This window comes from Salvia splendens, chromosome 13, assembly GCF_004379255.2.
Source record: "Salvia splendens isolate huo1 chromosome 13, SspV2, whole genome shotgun sequence".
In the NCBI taxonomy this organism is placed as follows: Eukaryota; Viridiplantae; Streptophyta; class Magnoliopsida; order Lamiales; family Lamiaceae; genus Salvia; species Salvia splendens.
In genome coordinates this window covers 13638611-13649002 of record NC_056044.1, presented here as the reverse complement: position 1 = coordinate 13649002, position 10392 = coordinate 13638611, and the positions used below count along the sequence as shown (strand labels likewise).

The window sequence follows — 10392 nt, the reverse complement described above, 5'->3', positions numbered from 1 at the left end:
CTTCTTGGCTTTCTTTTATAGGGAGGCTTACCCTTGATTTTAGGGTAAATCCTCATTGCAAGTTGACTTCTTTGCCCTTAATTGTGGGTAATCCGTCCCAGCTATCCGTCTTCTCCATCTCAAGCCGTTTCCGCACGAATACTGATCAGTATGAGATCATGCTGGCGCCCTTTTTCACTTGAACATTCCGAAACTTCCCTACTGGCTAGAACGCTTAACCTGTACACTTTGAGCAACTGTTTTGCAGATATAATCAATTTTGCACATCATACTGACCAGTAACCGAGGCCTAGAATACGACTTATCACTTCCCAACAAGCAGGCCAGATCTCCGGAGCTGCTGAACCCCTCCGCACTGATGCAAGAGCAGATTGTGCACCGGTTGTGCGTGAGCCAGAAGTAGCAGGTCATCATGCAGGCTCGGCAATGCCTGATCCAGCCGCCGATGTTGGCGTACCTGATGTCCAAACTGAAGCACATACTTCGGTTCCAGCATCTGGCGTGGTGGTGGCTGGTGGCTTACGTGGAGAGGCTACGGTATCAATAACTAGACTTATCACTAATAAAGAGACAATTTTTTGCTATTTTGCTTTGCTTAAATCAACGATTTTATGATGCAGGCGGGTTCGTCGGGTGAGGAAAATAGAGGAGTAAGAGAAGGGGTTAATGAGGTGGTGATAACAACAAAACCAAAGAGTGTTAAGGTAATCAAAGATATGCCATGTTCAGTTGGTGGAGTCAAGGTTTGAATTAATTTAACATCAAGTGCATTATAACATGAGCTTGTAAACTTGTAAAGTCACATATCTGAATTACTTGAAAACATAGGGAAAGGCAGAGAACATAGCAGGCCTGACAAAGGAAAGGGCTATGAAACGTGTACAGGGGAAGCATCCTACCGTGCCGAAGGTGGGTACTAATTTAAAGTTGGTATGTCAGGTATAATGTGCATTATCCAGTGTAGTATGTGCATTATGTATTATGTTTGATGCATTATATTGAGTATCTTACGCATTATGTCAAATTACCAATTGATTGTGTTGGTTATGTTAATCAAATCTTAGTTATGCACTGTTTCAGGTATGCAGTATTTGGTACATGTTTGATGGATTGTTAAGCTTAGTATTGTTGTAGCTATTTCTTATGTGTGCATTATTTGGTGTATCCTCTGCATTAATATGAAGGCATGCAGCATTATTTATTGTGCCATTATTTGCATTACTTGTATTGTTGTAGCTATTTCTTATGTGTGCATTATTTGGTGTATCCTCTGCATTAATATGAAGGCATGCAGCATTATTTATTGTGCCATTTGCATTACTTGTACTGTTTTTAGCAAATATGTTATGATTACTGGATAATTTGTTTAGACATATGACCTAATTGCTGTAGTTTGTGTATTATAATGAATTGTACTTTAACCGTGCGTTGACAGAGACCTCCCCTGTCCAAGGAGAAGGGGATACTGATTGCTGAGGCTGGGACGGGTGTTATTGGTGACGACTTGCCCTTGAAAACTGCGGGTGTTCTTGTAAAAGAAAAGGAGAATGTGAACAAGGCTAACGAGGCTGTCCGATCGGTATCAAAAATAATAGATACCATCTTGTAATGATTTTGATTATTTATTTTTTTCATATTTTATATTTGCAGGAGGCTTCAACCGTTGAAACGGCACGTGTAAGGAAAGCTAGTCCGGCTATGCGTTCTCCTTTCAATGAGCGGGCCGTAAGGCTTACAGCCAAGGCTAACGGCAACGATAAGGAGCTATATTTCTGGGTGCTTAGCACAGCGGAGGCGCATGAATCTATCCGGTCTTTACTATTTGTTTTGCTTTTCGTTGTGAATACGGTTATTATCTTTACTGTTTGTTATGTGTAATTAAGTATTAATTTGTAAAGTCTACAAATACTACACATGTGCATTGTTGTAAGTAGTTACTGTATTATGAAATTCTCAGTGTGAATTATTTAATCATATAGTATTAGAAGTTTAATATTCATTCGGTTTGGTATTCTGGGTAAACCATAATAAACCTGCTGGGTAGTATATTGCTTCATTATTTTTAATCATACAGTATTAGAAGTTTAATATTCATTCGGTTTGGTATTCTGGGTAAACCATAATAAACCTGCTGGGTAGTATATTGCTTCATTATTTGGATTTGATAGTGCATTATGTAGCCAATTGTTAACATTACATTTGATATTTATATGCAGGGATGCAATTGTTTATGAAGACTCCTACAAACAAACTGCCCAGTCTGAGTTCCTTTCATTGGCACCATTTAAACCTGTCAGCCCGGTCATTGTGGACACTTGGTGCTCATACTTGAATAATATAGAGAAGCTAAAGGCACCAGATACAGTATCCAGACTCAGACTCTTCTTTTCCACACGGCCATGCGTGAGTAAATCATTTGTGTTATCTACGTACCAATTGAATCTTAATCTGCAACATAAGTACCTGAAGTACCGACAACTAGTGTAGGCACAATCATTGATAGACATCCCTGAAGGGTGGAATGAAGAAAGGCGATTTGCATCTTTTTGGACCATTCTTTTTGAGGAAGCACTTGGCGCAGGATACAGCAAATGGGAGAAACACGATCTGGTCAGTCTTAATATAAACTTATTTTTCTGAGAATCAATTGTATATGACAGCATACAAGACCATTTACTGTTCTCTTTATCATGTAGTTCTTCGTCCCAATTTGGGGGGAGAGACAACAATATGTTGTCTGCTTTGATGTGCTGAATGACAAGATGAATATTATTGACCACACCCTGGCTGACCAGCACGCATCGTTCGCCGACAAATATGGGAACACGCCATCTATGCTGGTATGTAATGAGACTACTCTGTTACTTCCCCTTTAATGCAAAAAAATACATTTTATTGATGCGGTACAATTATGTCTTTTTGTTTTAGCGGAAGTTCTTGGCTGACGCAATTGATAAGTGCAAAGACTCAAGACTGGCTGATTTGATACGAGGCTGCACTACACATGTAGTTGCAATGCCGTGGTGGAACAACCTGTCCATAATGGAGGGTGGTGTGTACGTCATGCGTCACTTGGAGACGTACTTTGGAGAGAAGGAGAAAGAGTGGGATTGCGGGCTGACCGCGAAGGGAAGCAAAAGTCTATAAATGTTTCGAATCAAGTTCGCAAGGGCGCTACTGACTTCTACTTGCAATGTATGCGGTGCCGCAAACCAAAAAAAGGCAACCAAGTTCTGGAGAGATAAACCTGCAAAGTTCAATTTCGAACAGTGGGTCGAGAATTATGGGTTGTAGTGCTTGATGGTTTCTGGTATATGTTGGAAGAATTTGCAGTTTAGATCTTTTTGCAAGCTTGAATACACTTAACAATGTTTTTGAAAATAGCCTTTTTTGATTTTGATCTTGTGAAAACTCAGGCGAATAGTAATTGATGTATTCTGTTATTTGTCTTGTTTGTGTTATGTTTTTTTGTCTGTATAGGTGGCCGATTTACTCTCGTAATGACTCATATACCAAATAATGCACCAAAACTTGTGCCTAATGCAAATGCATCACCAAATAATGCTTGTGTATATTGTACAACTAATATACTGAGCCACGTATAGTACGCCTCAATTTTGTGTGCATTATATCTGCATATAATGTAAGTACGCGTATTAGAGTATGCATTAATAAAGGTTGTTTGTGTATTTTAACCAAATAATGCACCAATCCTTAGGAATAATGCAATGGCACCACCAAATAATGCATTTGTATATTGTACACCAAATTTATTAATCAAGCTATAAAGTACGCCTCAGTTTTATGTGCATCATATCTGCATATAATGTAAGTATTCGTAATACGTAATGCATTATTAAACGTTGTATGTGAATTTTAGCCAAATAATGCACCAGTCTGTGGGTGTAATGCAATGGTAACCTCAAATAATGCATTTGTATATTGTACCCCTCATATATTAAGCATGGCACATTGAGTTAAAATAATGATTATTAATAGAGATATGAACCGATGTATAAGCCTATAATAAACCCATAAAATTAATCCAAAAAATCAAGTAAACCGTGGAATTCTATTACAACCAACCTATTAAAAATTAAAAAATTGACCCAAGAACGACAAATGTTGTTTTTTTATAGGATATGATTCAAGCTGGATTTTTCCCCTTGCGAGCATCTTTCTCCATCCTCATCTCTTTAAGCATAGGACAGTTCCTAGAGTCGTGATGACCCACCTCATGGCAAGCCTTACACTGTCTAGGAGGCCTAGTCGCATCCTTTATAGCCTTCTCTCTCTTTGAAATCAAACGGCTCGCCGAGCTGCTGGCGTGACCCTTCGTCTTCACAACATAGGGAGGATGCACCGCAACAGATTCAGGCCTTACCATTCCATAAAACTCTTCAACCATACGCCTCTTCTCAGCGACTGAGGTTGCCGGAGTACCAGTTTGAAGAGAGTTGCCAAGTTCTTCGATGCCAGCTACAAAAGAACGTAAAGTATCGATGTCGGTCCCAAACTGTCTAAGAAAACCATAAAATATCGAAATCGCCTGCTTTGACACAGTTTGCCTATCGTCAGCGGATGAGTTGGTAAGCAAGGGATCCTGAAACTCCCCGTGTACAGCCTTGGCTAAAGGAGTCTTCATCCATCGGCTTTCACAGTATTTATCCGGGATCTTTTTCACCTCATTGTTCCGAAACAAGAAGAATATGTGACTGCACAAATAACCATGCCGACCAAAAAGTTTGCATTCGCACAAGTAAGTATCATCCGTCTTGTCATGACGAACAAAATATGCATTGCGCTTGCTATCGCCAAGCTTGTATGTGTCAATAGATTCTCCTGACATAAAACTCAGCACACGACATCTGTCATTACCCTCCACAATTTCTTCTTGTATTTTCCTGAACATACTGTCGGTAAATAACGTGGAAGCATGTTTCTCGAACGGCAGAGTAGTTGCGAGTATGGGTATGGAAGTGGCATCGTGGTAGTCCAAAGTTGTCCTACTGTTCCGCTAGAATTCTATAGCGTGGTTGAAATTCAGGTAGAATTCGGCTATGTTTGCTCGGGGCTTCAGAAAAGTTTTGTAGAAACTGTTCTCTGATTCAGATATGGACGTAGTCCGAATCATCGATCCCATCGGAAAATCCCTGAAGTACGCCGGTATCCAGTACTTCCTATATGTATACAATGTTTTGAACCATTCGACGTCATCCAGCTGATGATGTATGACCAATCTATTCCACTCCTCCTCGAATTCGTCCGGCTCTAATAGGTCCGACCAAACACAAGCATTAAACTCCTTTTTGAAATGGTCGTCCCGCAATAATCTGTTTGGTACCTTGACTGCCAATTTATGCATTATATGCCACATACACCAACGGTGACGTGTGCCGACTAGGACCTCTTCAATCGCTGATCGCATACCCAAATCTTGATCGGTCACAATCATCCTGGGTGCTACACCCATACAATGTACAAAATGTCTGAACAACCAAGCAAATGCCCCTGTTTTCTCGCTGAAAACCAACCCCGCCGCAAATGTCACAGGACTACCATGATTATCCTTTCCAGTGAAAGGAGTGAAGATCATACAGTACCTGCATACATGACAATTACCTGCAGTCAGAATAAAAAACTTAGCATAATGCAACTTATTGTAGTGCGTAATGCACGGACATCCAGTAATAATGCAAACAATATTCAATGTCTTCAGAAGCGTAAACATATCATAATGCAACTTACGGTAGTGCGTAAAGCAGTGACGTATAGAAATAATGCACATAATATACAATAGATAAATATAATATAACATAAATAACACATTAGTTAGTTTCAACCTGTTTGTGTTGTACGTGGAGTCGAAGGACACAATATCACCAAACATGTGGTAATTTCTCTTCATCACACCGTCGCACCAAAACAGAGCAACCAACTGGTCAGATTCGTTAACTTCGTAGTGATAGGTGAAAGCCTCGGACATCTCCTTCTTCTTAGCCATATCATCCAACACCATTTGTACATCAAATCCTTGTGCATATTCTTTGATGTCCCGTGAGGCATTCCTGATATCCCCAACCGTGCAACCAGCCAGTTCGAACCCACCAAGAATCTCCTTCAATACCTTAAATGTAAGCGTGGGTCCTATATTCTCCCTTGAACAGTCGAGGATAAATTTATGATGAACATCATCCAACTTGCGATTACTTGACATGAATTGCTGATGTTCCATCTCAACCATGTGATGGTTATGAATCTCATTGAACTCCTAATTATGTATCCTGACGAGCAATCTTCCGAGAAAAACCTGAAGGATATACTAGCTGTGCAACCACACCGCTTAGATAACTTCCTACGCTTGATAGTGAAACCAGAACGAGCATTCAACTGGTCATCCTCACCACCCTTTTTCCTTCCTTCCCTATTGCATACAACTTGATACCAGGTCGTGACATCATCAACCTTCCTCATAACTTGTTTGCGCGTATCAAAACCAACTGCACGGGCATATACGTCGTAGAAAGCAAAAGCGAAATCCAATGATTGGAATTTCTGACCTACAACAGGCTTCATCACGGGAGAACATTCTAGTACAACAACCACTGCACACAATTGGAAATAAAGGGGTCAGCCAAAAATAACAACTTTCGAATATAATAAGCTGACAAGTAATGCACGATTTGCACAAATTCAATCTGTCAAATATTTCAAAGTTGGACGAACACAATATACCCTACCCCATTGGCTTATTAAAACCTTAGGGGAAAACAAGAAACGTGTGCCAAAAATCAAAGCTAACAAGCGATATTTAAGCCCTAGTAAAACGAGTCATAAAATCATACATATCTTAATTCGTACAACATACACATTGCAAATAAGATATTATGCATTATACACACAATATAGAGCATTATGTCTATTCGGTTGATGCATTATTTTTAAGCCCTACGTAATTTATTTATGGGTCAAACACAAAGCTTTGTTAAACGTTGTTATTAATGTTTACATACTATACCCTAGCCCCTAGGATTATCAAACCCTTACGGGGAAACAAGCAACGTGCGCCACAAATCGGAAACCAGGCGAAATCTTCACATACTATACCCTAGCTCCTAGGATTATCAAGCCGTTACGGGGAAACAAGCAACGTACCGAAAACATAGCAGTTCAAGAATTATGCAGTACATATGAACATAAGTTCATTATGCTTCGTCTAGAAGTGCATTATATGTCTCGTTTCAACCTAATACCTTACATATGCCGAGAGTGAATCCATGGAGGAAGGTTTCAGAGCAAGCGCTCATGTTATACCATGGCAACACAATACACTTAATAATTGCTGATTAAAAATCAAATAATCAAACTGCTACAACTTGGACTGAAACATCCGCAACAAAAACAAAATCGTGATAATTCGAGATTTTACCTTCTTCCATTGATTAAGAACAAAAACGGTAGATCCAAGCCAAGTAGATAAGCTTTAACTGCCGAGGATTAATTAACGAGAGAATTGAGAATTGTGATAATTGAAACCTTGCAAAAAAATAGAGATGCGAAATCATATACGCCGCAGCATTACCTTCCTTCGTCGACGTGATTTTGGAAAATAACTGCCGTATCTTCCCATGAGAGAATCATGGATTTTCCATAACTACCAAAAATTCATGTACCAAATCTGCCGTTAATCGTTTATTAAGTGATTACAATTTAATGGCATCAGCGAATATTTTCAGCCATCCGATTTATAAAATTAACGGTTGAGATTAAGAAGGAAAAATGATGAAATATGAGAAAAGGATATGAATACATCCCTATATATATATATATATATATATATATATATATATATATATATATATATGGGAGCATTATTCTCCTATTCATCCCTAAGATCCTTTATTCTTCTTAATATGGGTCGTTAGATCTGATTCATCAACGGTCCGGATGGATGCTATTTATTTAAACCCGCGTTGCATTATAAGGCTGGTTTTTGTGCATTGTAAGGGTATTTTGGACAATGAATGAAAATTGGAACTGCCATAATTTGGAATGTCCGATATTCAAGCGATTTGATGAATTCAACCCTTCAATCGGTTCATTCTCTCTCATTCTAGACTCTCTAACTTCCTCTCCACTCTTCCACCTTTCCCTCTCCCCATCTACCATTATACAGTTAACCCTAGTTTCCGCCGCCGTTTTCTATTTTTGGTAGTCGACGAAAAATTTCACATCACTCGTCTAAGATCCCGTCACCCACACTCCACCGGTGCAAACATCGAACCCAAACCGGCAACACCGGTGTTGTTGTATCGACCAATTCGCCAAGGTATGTGTGCAAAGGGCTTACTAGAAGTCGAATTCATGATTTTTTAGACACGAAAAGCAAAGATTTGAACTTCCACTAGGTCGCGACTTTTGAAATTCAGAAATAACTATTTGTTTTGTTCAGGGTTTTCTCTGTATCCGAAGCGTAGACATTGTTTTGTGTTTAAAATCATGGATTCAGGTATCTTATATGTTTCTGTTATGACAGATTCAAAATGCCTAAACGAGGTCGTTCGCGCTCACAACCTTCACAAGCTGCAGGTATAACTGCGTGTATAATTGTGCAATTCATCTTCATATTTGTTTAATGGCTGGAAGGGTAATTGCATGTATGTTTAGTGCGCATTAGGCAATCTAAAATTCACATTGTTGATGTACTTGGATGCATTATTTGTTAAAAAATTTGACTAATGTATCAGGTTCTTTAGTTGTTGTGTGAAAAGTGGTTATTGAAAGATATGTATGTGAATTATTTGGTTTAGGTAGTGCATCATGTAGATGTTAATTGTCATAATCTGCAGTATATTATGCATTTTTTGGGGTTTTGTGTATATTGTTTACGCATCTCGGTCAAGATTACATATATACATTATTTGGTTTGAGCAGTGAATTATGTATTCATAATTTGTCATTATTTGCAGTATATTATGCATTATGTAGGGTATAGTGTGTATTAGTTAATAAACTCAGTGAAGATTACATATGTGCATTATTTGACTTAGGTAGTGCATTATGTAGATGCTAAATGACATTATCTACAATATATTATGCATTAATAGGGGTATTGTCTGTGTTGGTTAAGCAACTCAGTCAAGATTACATATGTTTATCATTTGGTTTGGCCAGTGCATTATGTATCTGTAATCAGTCATTATTTAGAGTATATTATGCATTTTGAGTGGTATTCTGTATATGGCTTAATCTACTTAGTGTAGAGTACATAAGTGCATTATTTGGTTTAGACAGTGCATTATGTACCATGTTATTTACATTATGTGGAGTATATTATGCATTATGAGAGGTAATTTGAATATGGGTTAACCAACTCAGTGTAGATTACATTGTGAAGCATGTTTTTGTCAACATTGGGAGTATATTAAGCATTATCAGAGGTAGTGTTTGTATTTGTTAATAGACTCATGTAGTTTTATTAATTATTTGTTATGACTTATGCATTGTTTATTCATTATTTGATAATTTTCTGATGTTTTATGTTGTTTAGTCCATATCAGAGAAGCAGCTAAGACTCAACATAGATGATGCGGTCGACGACGTAATTCCCGTAGCTCTAGCAAAAAAATTCAGGGATAGATTGGCCGAGGTAGGCCCTAGTACGTCTGGAGATCAAGGTAAGCCGAAACACCCTAGAGGACAAAAAGGCGATCGACTCTACTGTCGACGAACACCGTCAGAATTCCTCAACTGCTTGAAGCAGTTGAATCCAAGACAGAAGCGGGCAGTTTCAGAAATGGGATTTAGGGCGATCCTTACTTTTGACATTAAGGAAATCCCCGGTTATCTTGCATATTAGGTGTTGAACGCCCTAAATCTAGCCCGATGCAAAATTCAGCTTACGGGCGGTGAAAACCTGACTCTAGACGAGGAAGACGTCCACCTGACGTTGGGGTTTCCACGAGGGCCTACACCGGTGGACAAACAAATGAACTTCGCCTTTAACGACATGGTGGCCGAGATGTGTCAGAAGGGTCGCTTTAAGATGACCCTTAAGGATATTTCGCAGCTCATGATGGCTAAAGTTGATGGTGGGAAAGAGTTCAAGAAGCTCTTCATGTTCCCTTCGAGAATGCATTGATAGAGACTCCTAGCGACGGCCACTGCAAGCCAAAAATTCTCCATTTCATCGACGATGTAGACGAGATTAGGAATATGAATTGGTGTGGTTACGTTGCTGTCCGTCCTCGAGGCCACTCACCCCAGCTGGGCAAACGGACAAACTGTGGTGTTCACCGGGCCGATACATTTCCTGGTGGTAAGTGAATAAGAAACTGCAGTACCTAATAATTTGTATTCATTGCTTATTTAATCCAAAATAGAATCCTAAGA

General features: G+C 39.0%; 2 protein-coding genes and 1 long non-coding RNA gene across 3 annotated transcripts; 1 reads left to right on the top strand and 2 right to left on the bottom strand.

The window, feature by feature from the left end:
* Positions 1-2376: 2376 nt before the first annotated feature.
* On the top strand, positions 2377-2776 carry LOC121761983. The gene is made up of 3 exons (XR_006042140.1): positions 2377-2403; positions 2488-2610; positions 2697-2776. It is a non-coding gene; the product is annotated as an uncharacterized LOC121761983 (long non-coding RNA).
* A 1371-nt stretch (positions 2777-4147) lies between these two features.
* LOC121760529 lies at positions 4148-4912 on the bottom strand. The gene has a single exon (XM_042156183.1). The coding sequence runs from the start codon at positions 4910-4912 to the stop codon at positions 4148-4150; it is 765 nt and encodes a 254-aa protein (XP_042012117.1).
* Positions 4913-5017: 105 nt separating this feature from the next.
* On the bottom strand, positions 5018-6576 carry LOC121760527 (protein FAR1-RELATED SEQUENCE 5-like). The gene is made up of 3 exons (XM_042156182.1): positions 6311-6576; positions 5844-6158; positions 5018-5603 (listed from the first exon to the last, which is right to left on the bottom strand). Exons 1-3 carry the CDS (start codon positions 6574-6576, stop codon positions 5018-5020), a joined length of 1167 nt encoding a protein of 388 aa, XP_042012116.1.
* Positions 6577-10392: the final 3816 nt, after the last annotated feature.

Coding starts and splice junctions, on each gene's coding strand:
- LOC121760529 (XM_042156183.1), bottom strand. CDS start 4,912: ATGTTCAGGAAAATACAAGAAGAAATTGTGGAGGGTAATGACAGATGT.
- LOC121760527 (XM_042156182.1), bottom strand. CDS start 6,576: ATGAAGCCTGTTGTAGGTCAGAAATTCCAATCATTGGATTTCGCTTTT. Junction 6,159..6,310: donor ACAGCTAGTATATCCTTCAG/GTTTTTCTCGGA, acceptor CGACTGTTCAAG/GGAGAATATAGGACCCACGC. Junction 5,604..5,843: donor TCCACGTACAACACAAACAG/GTTGAAACTAAC, acceptor TCATGTATGCAG/GTACTGTATGATCTTCACTC.